At 47.6% G+C, this 27369-nt stretch overlaps 1 protein-coding gene across 1 annotated transcript in view; it reads left to right on the top strand.

Annotated features, from left to right (window-relative positions):
• LOC147973942 (uncharacterized) overlaps positions 1 to 27369 on the top strand; it is a 47631-nt gene that overhangs the window by 9493 nt on the left and 10769 nt on the right. The window contains exons 3-5 of the mRNA XM_087524847.1: positions 16063 to 16127; positions 16204 to 16362; positions 16748 to 16812. Coding sequence (XP_087380973.1) covers positions 16063 to 16127; positions 16204 to 16362; positions 16748 to 16812 — 289 coding nt within the window. The remainder of the gene's footprint in view (positions 1 to 16062; positions 16128 to 16203; positions 16363 to 16747; positions 16813 to 27369) is intronic.

Below are 27369 nucleotides of genomic sequence, written 5' to 3'. Positions count from 1 at the left end.
GCCGTCCTTCGGCACTAGGTCATCGGTGATTTGAATCACGTCGAGTACGACTCCATCAACCCCGTTCTCTTGAACGCTTCCGCTCGTGATCTACAAGGGTATGTAGATGCACTCCTCTCGCCCTCGTTGCTAGATGACTCCATAGATTGATCTTGGTAATGCATAGAAAATTTTAAAATTCTGCTACGTTCCCCAACAGTGGCAGCATGAGCTAGGTCTATGCATAGTTACTATGCACGAGTAGAACACAAAGTAGTTGTGGGCGTCAATATTGTCAATTTGCTTGCCGTTACTAGTCTTATCTTGATTCGGCGGCATTGTGGGATGAAGCGGCCCGGACCAACCTTACACGTACGCTTACGTGAGACCGGTTCCACCGACTGACATGCACTAGTTGCATAAGGTGGCTGGCGGGTGTCTGTCTCACCCACTTTAGTCGGAACGGATTCGATGAACAGGGTCCTTATGAAGGGTAAATAGAAATTGGCAATTCACGTTGTGGTTTTGGCGTAGGTAAGAAACGTTCTTGCTAGAAACCTATAGCAGCCACGTAAAAACTTGCAACAACAATTAGAGGACGTCTAACTTGTTTTTGCAGCAAGTGTTTTGTGATGTGATATGGCCAAAGGTTGTGATGAATGATGAATGATATATGTGATGTATGATATTGATCATGTTCTTGTAATAGTAATCACAACTTGCATGTCGATGAGTATGACAACCGGCAGGAGCCATAGGAGTTGTCTTTATTTATTTATGACCTGCGTGTCAACATAAACGTCATGTAATTACTTTACTTTATTGCTAAAGCATTAGCCATAGTAGTAGAAGTAATAGATGACGCGACAACTTCAAGAAGACACGATGATGGAGATCATGGTGTCATGCCGGTGACAACGATGATCATGGAGCCCCGAAGATGGAGATCAAAGGAGCAAATGATATTGGCCATATCATGTCACTATTTGATTGCATGTGATGTTTATCATGTTTTACATCTTATTTGCTTAGAACGACGGTAGCTTAAATAAGATGATCCCTCGTAATAATTTCAAGAAAGTTTTCCCCCTAACTGTGCACCGTTGCAAAGGTTCGTTGTTTCGAAGCACTACGTGATGATTGGGTGTGATAGATTCTAACGTTCGAATACAACGGGTGTAAGACAGATTTACACACGCAATACACTTAGGTTGACTTGACGAGCCTAGCATGTATAGACATGGCCTCGGAACAAAGAAGACTGAAAGGTCGATCATGAGTCGTATAGAAGATACGATCAACATGAAGATGTTCACCGATGTTGACTAGTCCGTCTCACGTGATGATCGGACACGGCCTAGTTAACTCGGATCATGTTATACTTAGATGACTGGAGGGATGTCTATCTGAGTGGGAGTTCATTTAATAATTTGATTAGATGAACTTAATTATCATGAACTTAGTTTAAAATCTTTACAATATGTCTTGTAGATCAAATGGCCCACGTTGTCCTCAACTTCAACGCGTTCCTAGAGAAAACCAAGCTGAAAGACGATGGCAGCAACTATACGGACTGGGTCCGGAACCTGAGGATCATCCTCATAGTTGCCAAGAAAGATTATGTCCTAGAAGCACCGCTAGGTGACGCACCCGTCCCACAAAACCAAGACGTTATGAACGCTTGGCAGACACGTGCTGATGATTACTCCCTCATTCAGTGCGGCATGCTTTACAACTTAGAACCGGGGCTCCAAAAGCGTTTTGAGAGACACGGAGCATATGAGATGTTCGAAGAGCTAAAAATGGTTTTTCAAGCTCATGCCCGGGTCAAGAGATATGAAGTCTATGACAAGTTCTTTAGCTGTAAGATGGAGGAAAATAGTTCTGTCAGTGAGCACATACTCAAAATGTCTGGGTTGCATAACCGCTTGACTCAGCTGGGAGTTAATCTCCCGGATGACGCGGCCATTGACAGAATCCTTCAGTCGCTTCCATCGATCTACAAGAGATTTGTGATGAACTTCAATATGCAGGTGATGGAAAAGACCATTCCTGAAGTATTTGCAATGCTGAAATCAGCAGAGGTAGAAGTCAAAAAGGAACATCAAGTGTTGATGGTGAATAAAACCACTAAGTTCAAGAAAGGCAAGGGTAAGAAGAACTTCACGAAGGACGGCAAGGGAGTTGCTGCGCCCGGTAAGCAAGCTGCCGGGAAGAAGCCAAAGAATGGACCCAAGCCCGAGACTGAGTGTTTTTATTGCAAGGGAAGTGGTCACTGGAAGCGGAACTGCCCCAAATACTTAGCGGACAAGAAGGCTGACATCACGAAAGGTATATGTGATATACATGTAATTGATATGTACCTTACCAGTACTCGTAGTAGCTCCTGGGTATTTGATACCGGTGCGGTTGCTCACGTTTGTAACTCAAAGCAGGAGCTGCGGAATAAGCAGAGACTGGCGAAGGACGAGGTGACGATGCGCGTCGGGAAAGGTTCCAAGGTCGATGTGGTCGGCATCGGCACGCTACCTCTACATTTACCTATGGGATTAGTTTTAAACCTCAATAATTGTTATTTAGTGCCAGCTTTGAGCATGAACATTGTATCAGGATCTCGTTTAACTCGAGATGGCTACTCATTTAAATCCGAGAATAATGGTTGTTCTATTTATATGAGAGATATGTTTTATGGTCATGCTCCAATGGTGAATGGTTTATTCTTAATGAATCTCGAGCGTAATGCTACACATATTCATAGTGTGAATACCAAAAGATGTAAGGTTGATAATGATAGTCCCACATACTTGTGGCACTACCGCCTTGGTCACATAGGTGTCAAACGCATGAAGAAGCTCCATGCAGATGGACTTTTAGAGTCTCTTGATTACGAATCATTTGACACGTGCGAACCATGCCTCATGGGTAAAATGACCAAGACTCCATTCTCAGGAACAATGGAGCGAGCAACCAACTTATTGGAAATCATACATACTGATGTGTGCAGTCCAATGAGTGTTGAGGCTCGTGGTGGCTATCGTTATGTTCTCACCCTCACTAATGACTTGAGTAGATATGGGTATGTCTACTTAATGAAACACAAGTCTGAGACCTTTGAAAAGTTCAAGGAATTTCAGAGTGAGGTTGAGAATCAACGTGACAGGAAAATCAAGTTCTTGTGATCAGATCGTGGGGGAGAATACTTGAGTCATGAATTTGGCACACACTAAAGAAAATGTGGAATAGTTTCACAACTCACGCCGCCTGGAACACCTCAGCGTAATGGTGTGTCCGAACATCGTAATCGCACTCTATTAGATATGGTGCGATCTATGATGTCTCTTACCGATTTACCGCTATCATTTTGGGGCTATGCTTTAGAGACTGCCGCATTCACTTTAAATAGGGCTCCGTCGAAATCCGTTGAGACGACACCGTATGAATTATGGTTTGGGAAGAAACCTAAGCTGTCGTTTCTAAAAGTTTGGGGATGCGATGCTTATGTCAAGAAACTTCAACCTGAAAAGCTCGAACCCAAGTCAGAAAAATGCGTCTTCATAGGATACCCTAAAGAAACTGTTGGGTATCCCTTCTACCTCAGATCCGAAGGCAAGATCTTTGTTGCCAAGAATGGGTCCTTTCTAGAGAAAGAGTTTCTCTCGAAAGAAATAAGTGGGAGGAAGGTAGAACTTGATGAAGTATTATCTCTTGAACCGGTAAGTGGCGCAGCTCAAGAAAATGTTCCTGAGGTGCCTGCACCGACTAGAGAGGAAGTTGATGATGATGATCATGAAACTTCAGATCAAGTTGCTACTGAACTTCGTAGGTCCACAAGGACACGTTCCGCACCAAAGTGGTACGGCAACCCTGTCTTGGAAATCATGTTGTTAGACAACGGTGAACCTTCGAACTATGAAGAAGCGATGGCGGGCCCGGATTCCGACAAATGGCTGGAAGCCATGAAATCCGAGATAGGATCCATGTATGAAAATGAAGTATGGACTTTTACTGACTTGCCCGTTGATCGGCGAGCCATAGAAAATAAATGGATCTTTAAGAAGAAGACAGATGCGGATGGTAATGTGACCATCTATAAAGCTCGGCTTGTCGCTAAGGGTTATCGACAAGTTCAAGGGGTTGACTACAATGAGACTTTCTCACCCGTAGCGAAGCTGAAGTCCGCCCGAATCATGTTAGCAATTGCCGCATTCTATGATTATGAGATATGGCAAATGGACGTCAAAACGGCATTCCTTAATGGTTTCCTTAAGGAAGAATTGTATATGATGCAGCCGGAAGGTTTTGTCGATCCTAAGAATGCTGACAAGGTGTGCAAGCTCCAATGCTCGATTTATGGGCTGGTGCAAGCATCTCGGAGTTGGAACATTCGCTTTGATGAGATGATCAAAGCGTTTGGGTTTATGCAGACTTATGGAGAAGCCTGCATTTACAAGAAAGTGAGTGGGAGCTCTATAGCATTTCTCATATTGTATGTGGATGACATACTCTTGATGGGAAATGATATAGAATTCTTGGAAAGCATAAAGGCCTACTTGAACAAGTGTTTTTCAATGAAGGACCTTGGAGAAGCTGCTTATATATTAGGCATCAAGATCTATAGACATAGATCGAGACACCTCATTGGTCTTTCACAGAGTACGTACCTTGACAAGATATTGAAGAAGTTCAAAATGGATCAGTCAAAGAAGGGGTTCTTGCCTGTATTGCAAGGTACGGGATTGACAAAGGGAATTGTATACGGATTGATTGAATCCTCGACATCGTGGTTCATCCGATGAGATCATCGTGGAGCTTGTGGGAGCCAACATGGGTATCCAGATCCCGTTGTTGGTTATTGACCAGAGAGGCTTCTCGGTCATGTCTGCATGTCTCCCGAACCCGTAGGGTCTACACACTTAAGGTTCGATGACGCTAGGGTTGTAGAGATATTAGCACACGGTAACCCGAAAGTTGTTCGGAGTCCCGGAAGAGATCCCGGACATCACAAGGAGTTCCGGAATGGTTCGGAGGTAAAGATTTATACATAGGAAGTCCAGTTTCGGCCTTCGGGAAGGTTTCGGGGTCACCGGCATTGTACCGGGACCACCGGAAGGGTCCCGGGGGTCTACCGGGTAGGGCCACCTATCCCGGAGGGCCCCATGGGCTGAAGTGGGATGGGAACCAGCCCCTAGTGGGCTGGTGCGCCCCCCCTTGGGCCTCCCCCTGCGCCTAGGGTTAGAAACCCTAGGGGTGGGGGCGCCACCCTTGCCTTGGGGGGCAAGGCACCCCCTTGGCCGCCGCCCCCCTAGGCACCCTATATATAGTGGGGGGAGGGAGGGCTGCACACCCAAGCTCCTGGCCTCTCCCTCTCCCTCCCGTGACACTCCTCTATCTCCCAGCGCTTGGCGAAACCCTGTCGAGATCACCGTTGCTTCCACCACCACGTCGTCGTGCTGCTGGATCTTCATCAACCTCTCCTTCCCCCTTGCTGGATCAAGAAGGAGGAGACGTCTCCCAACCATACGTGTGTTGAATGCGGAGGTGCCGTCTGTTCGGCACTAGGTCATCGGTGATTTGAATCACGTCGAGTACGACTCCATCAACCTCGTTCTCTTGAACGCTTCCACTCGTGATCTACAAGGGTATGTAGATGCACTCCTCTCTCCCTCGTTGCTAGATGACTCCATAGATTGATCTTGGTGATGCGTAGAAAATTTTAAAATTCTGCTACGTTCCCCAACATTGAAACCCTCGGGGATTTGATGATCCATTACTTCATCTGTGAAGCATGGTGGGTGTGCGGCGCCTCTGTATTGGGCTATATCACGATGCAGCTCAAACGAGCTTTGTCTACTGTGTTTGGCCCGGCCGGATTTACTGTATCCGGAGTGATGATTACCGTCTCGTGCCGTGGGGCGCCCATGCGATCCGTAGATCGATCTAGTTTGCCTTGCCTTGTCCTCCAATATATCTCGCAGGTCTGGCACATTTTCCCGTGCCTTGGTATTTTTTGAGCGGCGCCGGGGTGCGGCTTGAGTGGAGGGCCAAGAGGCCTCTCTGTCGCGGCCACGGGGTGGCCGGTCGGCCGCATCATGCGCTGGTGATGTAGGTTTAGGTGCTTCCTCCTCTAATCAGGGTAGCAACCTGCGCTTTGGGTAGCTCTTGGAGGGGCGTTCGAGTTCATACTCTTCGGCCACAAGGACTTGAGTCCATCTGTCGGCTAGCAAATCTTGATCAGCTCTAAGCTGTTGCTATTTTTTCTTGAGGCTGCTCGCCGTGGCCATAAGCCTGCGTTTGAAACGCTCTTGTTCGACGGGATCCTCCGGCACGACAAATTCATCATCGTCGAGGCTTGCCTCGTGTTCGGAGGGAGGCATATAATTATCGTCCTCGACCTCTCTATCTGCCGCTCTCTCATGAGGGCTGGCTTCTCCATCCTCCTGTGCTGAATCTTGCTGGAAGTGGTTGTCTTCGGCACTGTCCGGGGTGTTATTATCTCCCGTGCCAGAATCACCGTTTTTGCTTTGGCGAGATTTAGAGCGGCGCCGCTGACGCCGGCGCTTAGGCTGCTTCTTGGAGGGGTCATCCTCTGTTGTTCCATCGCCATTGCCTTCTTTTGGGCTGTCCACCATGTATATATCATACGACGAGGTGGCTTTCCAGTGCCCTATAGGCGCTGGTTCTTGATCGTCTCCTGCATCGGCGTCCATACCGTCGATGTCTTCGGAGTCGAAGTCGAGCATGTTGGTTAAATCATCGCCAGTGGCAACGAAGTGGGTGGTGGGTGGGCTTTGAATTTCTTCATCATCCGCATCCCAACCTTGCTGACCATAGTCCGGTCAGGGCTCTCTTGATAAAGAGAGAGACTTTAGTGAATTCAGAATATCGCCGAAGGGCGAGTGCTGAAAGATGTCCGCGGCGGTGAACTCCATGATCGGCGCCCAATCGGGTTCGATCGGTAGGGGCGCGGAGGGCTCGGAGTTTGGACAGGAGTCTGGCTCCTTGGAGTCACGGGCTTCGCAGAGAATAGGGCTGGTGTTCGGCTCGATCGCCATAGAGATTGCAGCCCCCGAGGCGGTGTCCAACCACCCATCCTCGATTGGCGCAGTTGGCTCCAAATTAAGGGTCGGAGCTGATGCGGGTGCGGCCTCCAGGGCGCTGTTCGCCAGCAGAGCTAGATCATGCCCATCATGACAATGCGGCGCGCTCGGCTGCGGCTCAAACCCGTCGAAGATCAAGTCTCCGCGGGGGTCGGCCGTGTAGTTCAAACTTCCAAATCTGACCTGATGGCCAGGGGCGTAGCTTTCGATCTGCTCCAGATGGCCAAGCAAATTGGCTCGCAGTGCAAAGCCGCCAAATATGAAGATCTGTCCGGGGAGAAAAGTCTCACCCTGGATCGCATCGTCGTTGATGATCGGAGGAGCCATCGGGCCTAAAAGTGACAACACAGAGGAACTCTCAATGAAAGCACCAATGTCGGTGTCAAAACCGGCGGATCTCGGGTAGGGGGTCCCGAACTGTGCGTCTAGACGGATGGTAACAGGAGACGAGGGACACGATGTTTTTACCCAGGTTCGGGCCCTCTCGATGGAGGTAAAACCCTACGTCCTGCTTGATTAATATTGATGATATGGGTAGTACAAGAGTAGATCTACCACGATATCAGAGAGGCTAAACCCTAGAAGCTAGCCTATGGTATGATTGTATCTTCCCCCTACGGACTAAAACGCTCTGGTTTATATAGACACCGGAGAGGGCTAGGGTTACACAGAGTCGGTTACAATGGTAGGAGATCTACATATCCGTACCGCCAAGCTTGCCTTCCACGCCAAGGAAAGTCCCTTTCGGACACGGGACGAAGTCTTCAATCTTGTATCTTCATAGTCCAGGAGTTCGGCCGAAGGTATAGTCCGGCTATCTGAACACCGCCTAATCCAGGACTCCCTCAGGAGGCCACCTCCTCGGTCAGGCGGGTCAGGTCCCACCCTTGAGCAGTTGCTAAATGAACCATGTCCAAGACACGACACCCGGGAGAAGCTGACTACTCATCTATGGAAAGATTGTACGATCACGAAGGCTTTCAAGAATTCTAACATGTTCGACGGTAACCATGGACATGGCAACGGCTCAGGTGGTGGCGGTTTCATGGCCCGGGCAGTGGCTCAGGAAGTGGCGGTTTTCATGGCCAAGGTGGCTATAATCAAGGCGGCTATAATCAGCAATCTGGCCAAGGTGGTCAGCAGCAGCAATCCGGGTATCAGAGTAACCCAAAGTAGTTGAGCAGTGGGCAATATCATGTATTCACCACCAGTTTGTGCAAAAGGGACCAGAAACTTCATAAGAGAGCTGTGAACGCTGTTGAGCCGGCGGTTCCTCGTTATTTGAGATGGTCTGAGCAGCCTATTCTGTGGAGTAGGGAAGATCACCCTCCCCAGGTTGACAACCCGGGTCATCTGGCTTTGGTGGTGGCGCCTCAGGATGGTGGATATAAATTCACTAAAGTACACATGGACAGAGGCAGTAGCATCAACATCCTCTATTATGAGACGTTCCATCGCATGGGGTTAACTGACAAAAGTCTTAAGATGTCCAACACTGTTTTTCATGGAGTGGTGCCTGGTAAGTCGGCATACCCAGTTGGTAAGATTGAGCTAGAAGTAGCCTTTGGAGATGAGCATGATTCTAGGGCGGAGAAGTTAACCTTTGAAGTGGTCAAAATCAAAAGCCCATATCACGCCCTGTTTGGACGGCCGGCTTATGAAAAATTCATGGCACGGCCATGTTATGTTTATCTGTAGCTCAAAGATGCCGGGTTATAAGGGCACTATCACAGTGCATGGAAGTCGGAATATAGCTTTGGAATGTGAGGAAGGTGATGCTGCTTACGCTGAATCTGTTTGTGCGACAGAGGAGTTGAAGTTTTACAAGGATAAAGTCGACCCGGCGGACATGACGTCTTTGAAAAAGCCAACCACGGAGCATGATCCGGCGCTGAAGTTTAAGTTAGCTGACGATACCAAGATGATTGATTTTGTGCCTGTGGCTCATCCAAACAATTCATTATCAGTGCTAACTTGGATCCCAAATAGGAAAGCGCGCTCATCGAGTTCATCCATGAGAACCGGGACATCTTTGCATGGAAGCCTTCTGACATGCCGGGTGTACCGAGAGAACTCGCTGAGCACACTCTCAATATTGATACCAAGTTTAAACCGGTCAGGCAATTTCTTCGGCGGTTCAACGAGAAAAGGCGCAAGGCTATTGGAGAAGAGGTGGCCCGGCTCTTGGTGGCCGGGTTTATTGTTGAAGTTTTTCACCCAGAGTGGTTGGCTAACCCGGTGCTTGTGCTAAAAAATAACGGCACCTGGCGTATGTGTGTGGATTACACAGATTTAATCAAGGCTTGTCCGGCTGATCCTTTTGCTCTCCCTCGTATTGATCAGATCATTGATGCTACGGCGGGTTGTGAGTGTTTGAGATTTTTGGATGCTTATTCTGGCTATCATCAGATCAAAATGGTAGTTAAGGACCAGGAGAAGACAGCTTTCATTACTTCGTTTGGAGCCTTCTGCTATGTGTCTATGCCTTTTGGGCTTAAGAGTGCCCAGGCGACTTATCAGCGGTGCGTGCAGAACTGTCTTCATAATCAGATTGGGCGTAATGTTCACGCTTATGTGGAAGATATAGTGGTGAAATCCAGAGAGAAGGAAACTCTGGTAGATGATCTGAAGGAAACCTTTGATAACCTCCGGGTCTACAAGATGATGCTTAACCTGACCAAGTGCGTTTCTGGAGTCCCAGCTAGCAAGATTTTGGGTTTTTTGGTGTCTAACAGAGGCATTGAGGCTAACCCGGAGAAAATTAAGGCGATTACGTCTTTGGCTAAGCCGGCGTGCATCAATGACATTCAGCGGCTGGTGGGTCGTGTCGCAACTTTAAGCCGGTTCATAAGCCGGTTAGGTGAGAAGGCTATGCCGTTGTATCAAATGATGAAGAAGACGGATAATTTTGTCTAGAGTGATGCTGCTAACTCTGCCTTTGAAGATCTGAAAAGATAGCTCGCCGAGCCGCCAGTTCTTGCTGCTCCCGTTGAGAAGGAGCCACTGTTGTTATATGTGGCTGCTAACACACGTGCTGTCAGTGGCCATTGTTGTAGAGCGCAAGGAGGCTGGCAAGGAACACCCGGTTCAACGGCCGGTTTATTACGTCGGTGAGGTGCTCATTGAGTCCAAGCTGAGATATCCACATTGGCAGAAGCTTGTTTATGGGGTATTCATGGCAAGCCGGAAGCTTAAGCATTACTTTCAGGGTCATCCTGTCACTGTGGTTAGCTCTGCTCCTTTAGGATATATTATTCAAAATAGAGAAGCCATAGGGCGAGTCGCCAAGTGGGCCATTGAACTTGGGTCTCACGGTTTAAAATACATGCCACGTACAACAATCAAATCTCAAGCACTGGTGGATTTCATTAATGATTGGAGGGAGTTGCAAATACCTGAAGAGAAGCCAGAAAACACATATTGGACGATTCATTTTGATGGGTCTAGGCAATTGGAGGGCTCGGGGGCTGTAGTTGTTTTAACTTCCCCTAGAGGAGACAAGTTTTGTTATGTGTTGCGATTGATGTTTCCTTGTACTAACAACACAACTGAGTATGAGGCCTTACTCCATGGTCTTCGAATGGCTAGAGAAATGAGTTTAAGCCGGGTACGGTGCCTTGGCGACTCAGATTTGGTGGCTCAGCAAGTATCAGGTAAGTGGGATTCCAAGGACCCTCTCATGGCGGCTTATCGCCGTGAGGTTGACGCTGTTGCTGGACACTTCAAGGGTTATGAGGTGGAGCACATTGACCGCAGAAAGAACGAAGCGGCCGATGCTTTAAGCCGGTTGGGATCTCAGCGTAAGCCGGTGCCGCCTAACACCTTTTTAGATGTTCTGCATAACCCTTCTGTCAAGTTGCCTACAGAGGAGGACTTGGCTGTTCCAGACCCAGAAGCACAGTTGGTGGCGGCTCTTCATGTCATTCTAGATTGGACAATGCCATATTTGGCTTATATGACCCGGGGTGAGTTGCCGAAGGATGAGACCTTGGCTAGACAAATAACCCGGCGGTCTAAGTCAATGACAATTTTCAATGGAGAGTTGTATCATCGCAGTGTCACTGGAGCATTTCAACGTTGTGTCTCTCCTGAAGAAGGTTAGGAAATTCTTCGTGAGATCCATGAAGGAGATTGTGGCCATCATGCCGGTTCAAAGTCTCTTGTGGCCAAAGCTTTTCGTCATGCTTTTTACTGGCTAACGGCTCATGCCGATGCAGAGGATCTAGTCAGTAGGTGTGATGGGTGTCAAAAATTTGCACGACGAGCGCACATGCCAGCTCAAGAATTGCAGATGATTCCAATCACTTGGCCGTTTGAAGTCTGGGGTCTTGACATGGTTGGACCTTTCAAAAGGTCCAAAGATAAGAAGACACACCTTTTGGTGGCAGTGGACAAATTCACAAAATGGGTTGAGGCAGAGCCGGTCAGTAAGTGTGATGCGGCCACGGCAGTTCAATTCATGAAGAAGGTGATCTTTCGTTTTGGCTTTCCACACAACATTATTACTGACAATGGCACCAACCTGCCCCAAGGAGATATGGAAGAGTTCTATCAACTGGAGCATATCCAGCTTGATGTTTCATTAGTAGCTCACCCCAATCCAATGGTCAAGCTGAAAGAGCCAATCAGGAAATCCTGAAAGGTCTGAAACCCTAGCTTATGGTCCCTACAACGGACACCGGGTTGTTGGGTGGGAGAATTACCCTCTGTGATATGGAGCATCAATACTACCCCTAACAGGTCTACGGGTTATACCCCTTTCTTCATGGTTTATGGAGCAGAGGCAGTTCTGCCCAGTGACATCCGTCATGACTCGCCCCGCGTGGCGGCTTACGTTGAAGATGATAACGAGCAAGCCCGACAGGACGCGCTTGACTTATTAGATGAGGAGCGAGACTTGGCAGCAGCTCGATCAGCAATTTACCAACAGGACATGTGTCGTTATCACAGCCGCCGGGTTAAGTCCAGAACCTTTCAAGAAGGTGACCTGGTGCTCTGGCTCATCCAGGATCAGTCTGATGCGCACAAGCTATCCCCACCTTGGGAAGGACCCTTTGTGGTCAGCAAGAACTTAAACAATGGGTCATATTACCTTATCGATGTTCGAGAGCACAAAGACTCACGTAAATCGGAGGAGGAGACCCGTCGACCATAGAATATTGCTCATCTTTGGCCTTACTACACTTGAGCCACCGGCTCTCATAATGTACATACTTTGACGCTGTATATATTATGATAAGTAATAAAGTAGGACCTCTGTTCTTTTCATCTTTCATGATCACATATCTTTATTATTTTGCGGGATGATGCATTATGGAACGAGTAAAGAGACTTGCCGGTAATGAGATTGAACTAGGTATAATGATACCGACGATCGAATCTCGGGCAAGTAACATACCGATGACAAAGGGAATAACGTATGTTGTTATGCCGTTTGACTAATAAAGATCTTCGTAGAATATGTAGGAGCCAATATGAGCATCCAGGTTCCGCTATTGGTTATTGACCGGAGATGTGTCTCGGTCATGTCTACATAGTTCTCGAACCCATAGGGTCCGCACGCTTAACTTTTGATGATGATTTATATTGTGAGTTATGTGATTTGATGACCGAAGTTTGTTCGGAGTCCCGGATGAGATCACATACATGAAGAGGAGTCTTGAAATGGTCAAGAGGTAAAGATCGATATATTGGAAGGTTATATTCGGACATCGGAATGGTTTCGAGTGATTCGGGTATTTTTCAGAGTATCGAAGAGTTACGTGAATTCGCTGGGGGAAGTTAATGGGCCTTATTGGGATTTAGTGGAGAGAGGGAAGAAGGGCCACGAGGTGGCGCGCGCCTCCCCCCTGCCCAAACCGAATTGGACAAGGGGTGGGGGCGCCCCCCCCCTTTCCTTCTCCCTCTCCCTCCTTTCCTTCTTTCCTACGCCGAAAAGGAAAGGGAATCCTACTAGGACTTGGGAGTCCTACTAGGACTCCCTACACTTGGCGCGCCCCTAGGAGGATCGGCCTCTCCCCCTCCCTCCTTTATATACGTGGGTAGGGGGCACCCCAAAGGCACTCCAAGATTTGTCTTAGCCGTGTGCGGTGCCCCCATCCACAGTTACACACCTCGGTCATATCGTCGTAGTGCTTAAGCCCTGCGCCGGTAAATTCATCATCACCGTCACCACGCCGTCATGCTGGCGGAACTCTCCCTCATCCTCAACTGGATCAAGAGCTCGAGGGACATCATCGTGCTAAACGTATATAGAACACGGAGGTGCCATACGTTTGGTACTTGGATCGGTTGGATCGTGAAGACGTTCGACTACATCAAACGTGTTACTAATTAAACGCTTCCGCTTTCGGTCTATGAGGATACATGGACACACTCTCCCCTCTCATTGATATGCATCTCCTAGATAGATCTTGCGTGATCGTAGGAATTTTTTTCAAATACTGCGTTCTCCAACATATACTCTATTTTAACAAGCGTACATCAAAACCCGGTCAATTTCACCGATTGTGCATTTCTCTTGGACCATTGGTAAGGCGATCAAGAGTGCACGGACTAATGCCAGTGATCTAATACAACAATTCCAACAACTCAAAGCATCCAGCCACAAACATGGTTTAGTTTTTTTGTTAATGTTGTACTAATTACATGCCATACAACCATTGAGAAAAAGAAATCAATAACCCTGTCGTGGAATTGTCACGGCAGATGTCCTAGAGCAAGGACTTAGTCGTAGGGCCATCGCACTAGGAAGCTTAAAGGGGTTAATCAGGACAAAGGACACGAGAGAGGGTTTTATACTAGTTCGGCCCCTTACGATGAAGGTAAAAGCCTACGTCTAGTTGGGATTGGTATTGTTGAGGTTTCGATCTCCAAGAGGCTCAACTTGCCGGCTTGGTGATCGACTTGATTCTTTTTTCTCCCCTAAGCCGCCACCGGGTCGTCCCCTTATATACACGAGTTGACGCCTGGTGGCTTACAGAGTCCCGGCCGGCTCATAACCGTGTCCGGCTCGGTGACTTCCTTTACATGCCTTTCTTTACAAGTCTTTCAGCCCATATGGCGGTTTACAATAACGGGCCTTAAGCCGGCCCGAGGCCTTTGGGCTTTCTATATATACTAATAAACTATCATCTTGACTGTATATTGGGCTTCTTACATAACCCGCCATTAAGGCTGACCCGGCCCCTCCTGGGCGGGTTTTAGCTGATAGTAATATCCCCAACATTAGGCCCCAGGTTGACTTTGAACTTTGTTCTTTGTCAATCTTCAATACTTAGGCAGAATCCATCCTTTGTCTGAAAACTTCCTTAACCCTCCGTGACATCATCTTTTTGAAACACAAAAAACTTTCATGACGTCATCTTCCAACGGATCTTTCATTTTTAATGCCTTTCGAGAATCGAGGCGTCTGTTCAGTTAGATAATCATTACTGGGTCTCCTTGATTTTCGCGCCCGCCTGTTCGCACATTCCCTTATAAATAGGCATAACTTAGGTCTTTCTCATTCTCCTTTCTTCCTCATCTTCTTCCTCTCGCAACCTCCGTCGCTGCTTGAGCTCCGCCGTCGCCGCAACTCTCATCGTCGTCGTCAAGCTTGGCCACTGCATCACCCTGAGTTTGTCCAGAGAACGCGGTGACTCTTTGCGGCAGGCCTGCTTCTTATAAGCTTTCTTCTCTCTCACGCACCTAGATCTGTTTCTAGGTTTACGAGTTCTTCAGTGTTCTTCATCTGTCCATCACGGGCCATCTTGTAGATCTTCTCCACAACTTCTTTTGATCCAGAAAAGAGATATAACTCGCGCGGTAGCTGTTTGGCATTCGTTTTTGATATCAGTAGATCCCTTTTACCTGTATAGATGCTTCGTTATAGTCAACGAACTCCTCTGTACTATGTTTTTAGGTCTAGAATATTTCCCTTTTTGAAACAGCCCTTTGATCCAAAATGATAATAATAACTTGGTGAAACTTGTTTATGCCAACACTTAACTGAATTCTGCCTTCTGAGAAAATCTGTAGTCATGGCGGCTTACCACTCCGGCTTTCTCTTCATTATATGCCATTAGCCCTTAGTTAAACCGCCATTACTTGCTTTATAATTGACCATAGACTGAACCGGCATATTATTATTATTTATTTTTTCAGTTCGTTGCACATCATGCCGTCGAAGTCACCCACCGTCTGTAACTGGGTCCCTTCATCCGTAACTGAAGAACGGTTAAAAGAGTTCTTCATCGTTGGGTTTCTGCCTTCAAAGAATGTCATGTCTTATCGTGCTCCTGACCCGGAGGAAGAACGTCCCAATCCAAAAGATGGAGAAGTAATTATCTTCACTGACCACATGAACCGTGGATTTTCACCACCCGGTTCAAAATTCTTCAGAGAGGTCCTTCATTTTTTCAAACTCCATCCTCAGGACCTTGGACCCAACTCTATTTCCAATATTTGTAACTTCCAAGTGCTCTGTGAGGCATATCTTCAGCAAGAGCCCACCGTAGGCTGTTTGGAGAGTACTTTTATCTGAATCGCCAGAATGAATGCACCAACGGTTCTAGCTTAGAACTTGGAGGCATCTTGATTCAGCGCCGTCAGGGTGCTTTCTTTCCTCTCATCGTCTTACCGAGCCACCCAAAAGACTGGAACCAAACTTGGTTTTATTGTCAGGATACTTCTCCAGCAAACGAGAAGCCTCTGCCGGGTTACCGCCCTAGTCGTCTTGACTCCAAGTTCACCCTTCCGGATAAGCTTACCGTCGCTGAGTGTAGGAAGCTTCTTCCCTCCATTAGAAGAATCAATGGCTTGTTGGGTAATGGTCTAACCAGAGTAGATCTGACCCGTTGCTGGATCTCATGGCGGGTTATCCCATTAAGTCGTCAATCTCAATTGATGTATGAATACGACGGAAGCCCGGACCACCCTCTTCGTCACAGCCCAGTTGAACTCACCGAAGAAGACATTGTTTCGATGTCAACCCTTTTGGTAAAAGGGAAGTACGAAGATTGCAGTATTGTTGGGTTAAGTCCCTTCTACAAGATTAATCTGGTGCCAGAAGTAAGTATATCTCTTTTTCTTTATGTTTTGCCCAGCTATCGGTACTTAATACTAATCTTTCTTCTTGTCTTTACAGGCCAATTCTGACTTCTGGAAGGTGAAATATGACCACGAAGCTGCCAAGAAGGCGAAAGCCGCCGCTATGAACACCAAGAAGACGACCCGGAAATCAAAGAAAAAGAAGAAAACAACTGCTGAAGATTTAATGAAGCTTGATGATTCGTCTAACTCGGAGGTAGCCCTTGATTCCCTTGGCCAATTTTTTAACAATCTTATTGACACTGGTCCTTACCAGGATGACACTAGGGCCAGTCAGGCCGGGGAAGCAGAGGTAACTATCATTTCCTCTGACTCAGAGCCCTTATCAAGACACAAAGTTCGATGAGTGATCCATAAAGCAAGGTTTTCTAACCCTTTAGCTCACTTGGATCCCAACTTTCATTTGAAAAAGCAGCAACACGAAAGCCACTGTGACACTGAGATTGAACATGAACCAGCTGTTGATCTTCAACAAACCCCTCGAAAACGCCCGAACGAGGTTTACTTTTACTATCCTTAACTTGTTTTAATGAATCCTGCTCACTGTATTCCTTTTTAACTCCTTTCTTTTACCTTTTTAGGAGGTGTCTCGTTCTTCAGGCGACTCTTCTCAAACACAATTCCCGGCTTTCAAGACTGCCCCTGGGTAATCAAAAAATCTTCTTTTCTTGCGAACTGTTCAATTGTATCTTTGATGTTGATTGTCCTATAATGTATATATATATTTTTTTTTCTTTAGTGGCCAGGCGAGATCCAAGAAAGCGAAGGTAACAAAGCCGGCGGAAGACCCGCCAGTACCAATGTCTAATCCGGCTAGGCCGCCTTCTCCACTAACTGCCGCCCCAGAAGACCCGCCTATTATCCATGAAGCGAATCCTTCGGAGCCGTCCCTTGACCAAGCTACCATGAATCCTTCCACAGTCGGACCATCAAGCTCAACTAACCCATCGTCTCCACGTGCTCCAGATGTTCAAATTACTGGGAGCCTCTTTGTTGAGCCGGGGAATCCAACGGTGTTGGCTCGGTGCACAACAAAGCAAGAAGCGTTGGAGCGGCAGAAGGTTTGCGTTGATATCGCCAACTATGACCATCTCAATGCCAGTGATATCTTATCCGGCTATCTCAGTCATGTACACTCCAGTCGTGAGTCTGAGATTGAGATGGTCAAGCAGCTGCAGTTGAAGTATGAGGTATGTTATTTCCGGTTTACCAACATTCCTTCAGCCCCCAAGTCTTCAGATTATAAGAGAAACGAAATGACCTGTAGACTTAGAATATAAGCCAAAACTTTTATCTCTGAAGCTTTGCCTTGTACTGATAGAACAAAACTTCACCCATAGTCCCCAAGGACTGGTTTATTTTGATCAGTAATGAATCGGTACTTTAGAATTTAAAATTGTCTTTAAAGTATTTTAACACTCCGGCTTAACCTTGAAAAACTTTGCTGAACTGCGTACATTAGCCCCCAAGTGCCAAGTGTTGTTACTTTGTAAAGGACTTGGGACTTCAAATATGCCGGTAGAGTTGTAAAAAATTTGATTTGGCATACATTAGCCCCCAAGTGCCAAGTGGTTTATTCGTAAAGTACTTGGGACTTGAATCTTGAATTTGGATGCTGGAATTTAAAACCAAGTCTTGACTTGTCTGAATATTTCACAGAATGCATTGTCTGAACTAAACTCTCAACTGAGTGACGCAAAGACCCGGCTAGCGAGTCAGGAATCAGAACTGAAGTCTTCCACCTCCAAACTACAAGTAAGCCTTTCTGAAACGGAGAATTTGAAGACCAACTTTGATGTCAAAGAGAAAACTTGGGAAGATGAGAAAACACTTCTGACCCAGTGAGCTGAAACAACCGAAACAGCCCTGAAAGAAATATCAACTGAGCTGAACGGTTTAAAGGGCCGGGTGTCTTAGATGGTCGCTGCTATCTTTGGTAAGCTGCCTAGTTTTGACCTTTCGTGTATTTTATGCCAAACCGGACTATAAACTGCCCACTGACTCTGTTAAATATATGCAGGTCCGCGAAACAAAAATGTGAGCCAAGACCCGTTGGTTAAACTGAAGGCCGTATACACCTAGGTTGAACAACTGTACATTGGTGCACAACGAGCTCTGGCCGCTATCTCTCCTGCAAACCAAGGATCCAACCGGCTTAGTGATGTCCTGAAGAAGCTGTCCATCCTTCCTTCCCGGTTCCAAGAGGTAAAACGTCCCTGTGCGCGAGCCGGAGCTTTGACTGCTCTAAGCTGCTCCAAGGCTTGGGTGCCAGATCTAGACCCGACGGATGTAGCAAGGGGCTATCCTACCGTGAAGGAGGACGGGTCTCCGTTTGACCAAGATGATTTTATAGCGTGTGTACGCGAAGTCCGGGCTCAGGCCACTAGTCTTGGAGAGGACACCAATGTGGACAAGTACCAGCCGGGTTTTGACAGTGAAAATAAGAAGATGGCCACTCCTTCATATAAAGTAGCAGATCTAATCCCACCTGTGAGAGAAGATACCTTTGCTCCGAAAATTGACCCGGTGGGCCTGATTGACGATGAAGCCGAATTCGTCGCCATGAACGGCTTTGATTGGTCAAAGTCTAACTTCCAGCAACCATACGGTGGTGAATCGGTGAGGGAGGGACAGTGATCATCTTCACAGGTTTATAAAGCCTTGTAATAACTTTAGTAAAAACTCTGCCTGTTTGCTTGTGCCGTCGTGCATAAAATACTTCTTATGTGAATCTGTGCTTCCAGATGCCAATGTTTAATGCTTTCTTATGCATCGTTTAATGCTTGTCTCCACAATGTTTGAACTCTGTTCCTGTGAAAATAAGGAAAAAACCTGGCAAGGCGGTTTAGAACCAACTAGGCTTAAACACCTAATATACAATCCATAAATTTACCTTATCCTTGTTGATCCTTAGATCACCGGCTGAAGTAACCCGGGTGATGAATTGATAACTCAATATGTATAAAAGTTAATATTCCTTGAATATTCAATAATCATCATATCTCAGTAGCTCCTACCTTTGGTTCCTTAGAACACCGGCTTGAATAACCCGGGTGGTTGTGTTGTCCAATAATTGAGCTGGCAAAGAAAACCAGGCTATCTCATTTGTAATATTGAAACAACAAAAACTCAAAGGCAAGCAACAGATAATAAACATAATTTTCAATTTGTATTCAAAAGATTGGGAGTTTCTGATTCGAATACGATCAGTAAACCGGACCAAAGGGGTTAAGCTAAGGTTCGAATACGACCATATAGCCCCCAATGGCTTTGGCGTTGCGCCGATCAAAAGGGTACCGACAGCTATGTTCTCTTTGGTTCGAATACGACCTAAGTTTGAACAGGAAGCCCCCAAATGACCTTGAGAGGTTTTTAACGACCCTGATTCGAATACGATCCAAGTCGGCTCAAAAGGGGTTAAGCTATGATTCGGATACGATCAAGAAGCCCCCAAGTGATTTTGGCTTTGAGCCGATCAAGAGGGTTACGACAGCTATGTTCTCTTTGGTTCGAATACGACCTATGTTTGAACAGGAAGCCCCCAAGTGACCATGAGATTTATAGCTAGATTCGAATACGATCATAAGCCGGACTAGAAAAGGTTAAACTTGATTCAAATATGATCAAATCCTTAATAGTCATTTGTGAAAAATAATAAAGATGCATAATCTTTGAAAAGAAAAGAGACTGATGGTCCTACTTTATTGCTTATCATCGTATATACAATGTGAACGTATGTACATGATGAGAACTGGTGGCTCAGGTATAGTACGGCCGAAGTTGAGCAATGTTCCATGGCCGACGGGTCTCCTCTTCTGACTTACGCGAGTCTGCATGCTCTCAAACATCAATGAAGTAGTAAAACCCGTTGTTTAAATTTTTGCTGACCACAAAGGGTCCTTCCCAAGGTGGGGATAACTTGTGTGCATCTGAAAGATCTTGGATGAGCCGGAGCACCAAGTCGCCTTCCTAAAAAGTCCTGGTCTTAACCCGGCGGCTGTGATAACGACACATGTCCTGTTGATAGATTGCTGACCGTGCTGCTGCTAAGTCTCTTTCTTCATCCAACAAGTCAAGCGCATTCTGTCTGGCTTTTTCATTGTTAGCTTCAACATAAGCCGCCACACGGGGCGAGTCATGACAGATGTCACTGGGCAATACTGCTTTTGCCCCATAAACCATGAAGAAGGGTGTGTAACCCGTAGACCTATTGGGTGTAGTATTGATGCTCCATAACACTGAAGGCAACTCCTCTACCCAACAACCCGGCGTTCGCTGTAAAGGAACCATAAGCCGGGGCTTTAGCCCTTTCAGAATTTCCTGATTGGCTCTCTCAGCTTGATCATTGGATTGAGGATGAGCTATAGAAGAAACATCAAGCCGGATGTGCTCTCGCTGACAAAACTCTTCCATAGCCCCTTGGGATAGATTAGTGCCATTGTCTGTGATAATACTGTGTGGAAAACCGAAACGGAAGATTATTTTCTTCATGAACTGAACCGATGTGGCTGCATCACACTTACTCACAGGCTCCGCCTCAACCCATTTAGTGAACTTATCATAGCCACCAAGAGATGTGTCTTTCTATCTTTAGACCTTTTGAAAGGTCCCACCATGTCAAGCCCCCAGACTACAAACGACCAAGTTATTGGAATCACCCGGAGCTCTTGAGCCGGCACATGCGCTCGTCGTGCGAATTTCTGACAACCATCACATCTACTGACCAGATCTTCCGCATCAGCGTGAGCCGTCAACCAGTAAAAACCATGACGAAACGCCTTGGCCACTAAGGATTTTGACCCGGCGTGATGACCACAATCTCCTTCATGGATCTCACGAAGGATTTCTTGACCTTCTTCGAGGGAGACACGCCGTTGAAATGCTCCGGAAACACTGCGATGAAATACCTCTCCATCCGAAATCGTCATGGACTTAGACCGCCGGGTTATCTGTCGAGCCAGGGTCTCATCCGCTGGCAATTCTCCCTAGGTCATGTAAGCCAAAAACGGCACCGTCCAATCTGGGATGACATGAAGAGCCGCCACCAACTGCGCCTCCAGGTCAGGAACAACTAAATCTTCTTCTGTGGGCAACTTGACAGAGGGGTGATGCAAAACATCTAAAAAGGTGTTGGGTGGTACCGGCTTACGTTGAGACCCCAGCCGGCTTAAAGCATCAGCTGCTTCGTTTTTTCGACGGTCAATGTGTTCCACCTGATAACCTTTAAAATATCCTGCAACCGCATCGACCTCTCGGCGATAAGCCGCCATGAGAGAGTCTTTGGAATCCCACTTGCCAGACACCTGCTGAGCCACTAGATCTGTATCACCAAGACATCTAACCTGGCTCAAGCTCATCTCCTTTGCCACTCGAAGACCATGGAGCAATGCTTCATACTCTGCTGCGTTGTTAGTGCACGGAAACATCAATCGTAACACATAACAAAATTTATCACCTCATGGGGAAGTTAATACAACTCCAGCCCCCGAGCCTTCCAATTGCCTAGACCCATCAAAATGAATAGTCCAATATGTGTTGTCCGGCTTTTCTTCTGGCATCTGCATCTCTGTCCAGTCATTGATGAAGTCAACCAAAGCTTGAGACTTAATCGCAGTGCATGGAACATACTTCAGCCCATGAGACCCAAGCTCAATTGCCCACTTGGCAACTCGCCCTGTAGCTTCTCTGTTTTGAATAATGTCTCCCAAAGGAGCAGAGCTAACCACGGTGATTGGATGTCCCTGAAAGTAATGCTTAAGCTTCCGGCTTGCCATGAACACCCCATAAACAAGCTTCTGCCAATGTGGATATCGTTGCTTAGACTCAATTAACACTTCACTGACATAATAAACCGGCCGCTGAACCGGATGCTCTTTGTCAGCCTCCTTGCGCTCTACCACCATAGCCACACTAACAGCCCGTGAGTTGGCAGCTACGTATAATAATAGCGGCTCTTTCTCAATTGGAGCAGCTCGGACCGGCGGCTCAACCAGTTGTGCCTTCAGATCCTCAAAAGCGGCGTTCGCAGCATCACTCCAAACAAACACATCTGTTTTCTTCATCAACTGATACAGAGGCATAGCCTTTTCCCCTAACCGGCTTATGAACTGGCTCAAAGCAGCCACACGACCCGCCAGTCATTGAACATCATTGACGCAGGTTGGCTTGGCCAGAGATATAATTGCCTTGATCTTCTCCGGGTTAGCTTCAATACCTCGGTTAGACACCAGAAAGCCCAAGAGTTTGCCGGCTGGTACTCCAAAAACACACTTGGCCGGGTTAAGCATCATCTTGTAAACCCGAAGATTATCAAAAGTCTCTTTCAGGTCTGTGACCAAGGTTTCCTCTTCTCTGGACTTCACCACTATATCATCCACATAGGCATGAACATTGCGCCCAATTTGATCATGAAGACAATTCTGCACACACCGTTGGTAAGTCGCCTGAGCACTCTTGAGCCCAAAAGGCATAGACACATAGCAGAAAGTCCCAAAAGGTGTTATAAACGTTGTTTTCTCTTGATCCTTGACTGCCATCTTAATCTGATGATACCCGGAGTAAGCATCTAAGAAACTCAACTGCACGCAACCCGCCGTAGTATCAATGATTTGATCAATACAAGGAAGAGCAAACGGATCAGCCGGACAGGCCTTGTTTAAATCTGTGTAATCCACACACATACGCCAGGTGTCGTTCTTTTTGAGCACGAGCACCGGGTTAGCTAACCACTCTGGGTGAAAGACCTCCACAATGAACCCGGCCGCCAAGAGCCGAGCCACCTCTTCTCCAATGGCCTTGCGCCTTTCTTCATTGAACCGCCGAAGAAACTGTCTGACAGGTTTGAACTTTGGATCGATATTAAAAGTGTGCTCAGCGAGTTCCCTCGGGACACCAGGCATGTCTGAAGGTTTCCATGCAAAGATGTCCTGGTTCTCACGGATGAACTCGATGAGCGCGCTTTCCTATTTCGGATCCAAGTTTGCGCTGATGATGAACTGTTTGGATGAATCGCCGGGCACAAAGTCAACCATCTTAGTGTCATCAGCTGACTTGAACTTTAACTCCGGCTCATGCTTTGTTGTTGGTTTTTTAATGACGTCATGTCCGCCGGGTCAACATGATCCTTGTAGAATTTCAACTCCTCTATCGCACAAACATATTCAGCATAGGCAGCATCCCCTTCTTCATATTCCAAGGCTATCTTCCGGCTCCCATGGACTGTAATGGTGCCCTTGTGACCCGGCATCTTGAGCTGCAAATACACGTAACACGGCCGAGCCATGAACTTGGCATAAGCCAGCCGCCCAAACAGAGCATGATATGGGCTTTTGATCTTAACCACTTCAAAGGTTAGTTTTTCTGCTCTGGAGTCATACTCATCTCCAAAGGCTACTTCCAACTCGATCTTACCAACTAGGTATGCCGATTTACCAGGCACCACACCATGAAAAATAGTGTTGGATTGTTTAAGATTTTTGTCCGTCAATCCCATCCGGCGAAACGTCTCATAATAAAGGATGTTGATGCTGCTGCCTCCATCCATGAGTACTTTGGTAAACTTGTACCCACCAACCTGAGGTGCCACTACTAACGCCAAGTGACCCGGATTATCAACCCGGGGCGGGTGGTCCTCTCTGCTCCATACAATGGGCTGCTATGACCAACGTAAATAACGTGGAATTGCCGGCTCAACGGCATTGACGGCCCTCTTGTGGAGTTTCTGGTCTCTCTTACATAAACTGGTAGTAAAGACATGATACTGTCCACTACTCAACTGCTTCGGGTTGCTCTGATAGCCGGATTGTTGTTGCTATTGATTCCCTTGGCCGTGTTGCTGATTATATCCTCCCTGGTGACCAGGATGACCATGAAAACTTCCTCCGCTTGAACCGGCGCCCGGGCCCTGAAAGTCGCCTGAGCCTCCACCCGGACCGTGACCCCCATCAAATGCATTTGAATTTTTAAAGGCCTTCATGATCGTGCAATCCTTCCACAAGTGGGTAGCTGGCTTCTCCCTGGTGCCGTGTCTTGGACAAGGTTCATTCAACAGCTGCTCAAGGGTGGGGCCTGACCCGCCCGATCGAGGGGGCTGCCTGCCCTTGCGCCGCTGATTACCACCCTGCGCATTAGTATTAGCAACAAACTAATCAGCCTTACGCTTATTACCTCCTTGATTTGCCGGGTTATGGTGGTGACCCTTGCCATTGCCGTTCTTCTTTCCCTTCGTGGCTTTTTCTTCATCAAACGCCGGGTCTTTGGTGGTATCAGAATTGGCATACTTGACAAGAGCTGCCATCAACGTTCCCATGTCATTACAGTCTCGTTTAAGCCGCCCCAACTTCTGCTTCAGAGGTTCAAAACGGCAATTTTTCTCCAACATCAAAACTGCTGAGCCGGCGTCCATTTTATTAGACGAATGTATTATCTCCTTGACCCGGCGCACCCAATGGGTCGTAAATTCTCCATCCTCTTGCTTGCAATTGGTCAGGTCCACAATTGACATTGGCTGCTTACACGTGTCTTTAAAGTTCTGGATGAACCGTGCCTTCAACTCTGCCCATGAGCCGATGGAATTGGGTGGTAATCCTTTCAACCAGGTCCGAGCCGTTCCATCCAACATCATGGTAAAGTACTTGGCCATTGCAGCATCACTAACCTCCAACAGCTCCATAGCCATCTCATAGCTCTCAATCCGAGCCCCCGGCTGTAAGTCAGCCGTGTAGTTAGGTACCTTACAAGGTCCCTTGAAATCCTTGGGCAACCGCTCATTGCGTATGGCTGTGACCAGGCAAGGTATGCCTCCGGTTCTTGTAACCACTCCTGCCTTAACCGAGGTTGCTGGATAAGGCGCAAAGGTCTGGTGAGCTGCCTGCTCTTCTGCTATCTGAGCCGCCCGTTCCGCCTCTCCTGATCCGACAAGTTAAGGGCTCCATCCCGCACTGGCTCATGCCTATGTGGCCGGTTGTGGCGTTGAGCATTACTTGACATCTCTGCAGACTCCATGTGCCTACTGTAACTCGGGCTCCGGCTTGGGCGAGGAGTTGAATGAATCCTGTCTCGACTGTAGGAGTATGCATCCTGCTCGGCCAAAGCTGTCTGAAGCAGTTCTCTTACCCTCCGGGTTTCAATTGCTGCTGGCGAGTCGCCTTCCATTGGGAGAGCTGCCAAACGAGCCGATGCCGCAATGAGGTTCTCCATGGGGTTGGAAAAGCGACCCGGGGGCGTTGCTATATAACGAGGAGCTGTATTCATGCGCGGTGGCTCCATGGTGCGGTGCTGAACTGGTGCACCGGGCGTCGTGACCCGGTTTGCCTTTGGCGGGTTGCTCCCTCCAGCTCCGGGTGTATGGAACAGATTCCTCGGATCCAACGTTAGAGGCAGACATGACTGAGTTTTCTGACGCCTCCTCCTCATGACTTCGTTTGATGCATTAAGATCTACCGAGAGCCGGAAGGTTTCTGCTTGAAGCTGCTGAGCACGAGCATCCAAAGCTGCTCGCTCTGCTGCCATCCGGGTTTCCTCCGCGGCTAGATTTTCCTTAGCTTGCACCATCTCCTCCCACATGCGTGCCACTTCCGCGTCATGTTGGGCTTTATCCGCCGGCTCTACCGCGGCGGTTAACAGAGTCGTTAGTTTATCCATGAGGTCCATTAAAACCTGAGCCGGGGGGCGCGTGGGGTCTCCTGACCCGGCAGCTGCTGACCCGATGGCCGCCGCTGTCGCTGCGGTGGAGTTCTGCCCGGGCTGTGTCCCTGCCATGAAGACTCCGGCCCAATTCGGCGGCTCAAGGGGGTCCGGAATACTGCTGCCATCGGAACAGCCCCCGAGCACGCCATCTTGCAGTTGGTACAACGAGTCCGTCTCACCTATTGATGATGCAATATCAGAGCAGATGGCCGTCTCTCCGCCCTCCATCGATCCTTTGGAGTATTCACCGCCGTGGATGCAGCCTACGAAGGCATGCTTCACGACAGATTGAACACGGGCGGACCCGGCGCGCTGAGTCGTCTCGATGAGGTCGGTGTGGACATCCGGCCCAGGGCCTGACTCGCCGATCCGGCCGATGAAGACGTGAATTCGCTGAAGGGGACCCGGTACCCATACTCAATTGAGCTGGCCTCGGGGCCCCAGCCTTCGTCGTCGATATAGATCTTGCCGCGACGACTTTTGGTCATCCGGCCCACAGCGTATCCCTTGAGCACTTCGAAGTTGCTCTTCAAGAACTCAAATCCACCGTGCGCTGCCCCCACGGTGGGCGCCAACTGTCGTGGAATTGTCACGGCAGATGTCCTAGAGCAAGGACTTAGTCGTAGGGCCATCGCACTAGGAAGCTTAAAGGGGTTAATCAGGACAAAGGACATGAGAGAGGGTTTTATACTAGTTCGGCCCCTTACGATGAAGGTAAAAGCCTACGTCTAGTTGGGATTGGTATTGCTGAGGTTTCGATCTCCAAGAGGCTCAACTTGCCGGCTTGGTGATCGACTTGATTCTTTTTTCTCCCCTAAGCCGCCACCGAGTCGTCCCCTTATATACACGGGTTGACGCCTGGTGGCTTACAGAGTCCCGGCCGGCTCATAATCGTGTCCGGCTCGGTGACTTCCTTTACATGCCTTTCTTTACAAGTCTTTCCGCCCATATGGCGGTTTACAATAACGGGCCTTAAGCCGGACCGAGGCCTTTGGGCTTTCTATATATACTAATAAACTATCATCTTGACTGTATATTGGGCTTCTTACATAACCCGCCATTAAGGCTGACCCGGCCCCTCCTGGGCGGGTTTTAGCACCATCTCCTCCCTCAAATCTGTGTACTGTAGACATGGCAATTAGAATAATTTTATGCTCTGAACTCTAGTTACCAATCCCCTTAAGCCATTTTTGTAGAGAGGAGTTCCAAATAGTTGGTATCCTGGATACTATGTCCATCTAAAATTCTGTGGTAAGACAATGATGTACAACTACAAAATGGGGCTGAAAGTGAAATAATCCTCCATTTTGATCATCTAGTAGTCTTGATCAGATTTACCTATAAAGGAGAGTCATCAGTAAGATAGGAGTTTCCAACAGGTATTAATACATAACCACTGATAGTCCTGATTACTGGAAGGTTAGTCCATACATGGAAATTTGACTTCCAATATATATTCAATTAAGAATGAAGAATTGAATACTCAATAATATCCAATCACTATTCCATAGTTGCA

This window comes from Triticum urartu, chromosome 5A (genome assembly GCF_056163025.1).
Source record: "Triticum urartu cultivar PI428250 chromosome 5A, HENAU_Tu73, whole genome shotgun sequence".
NCBI lineage: Eukaryota > Viridiplantae > Streptophyta > Magnoliopsida > Poales > Poaceae > Triticum > Triticum urartu.
This window is presented reverse-complemented; position numbering and strand designations above follow the sequence as displayed.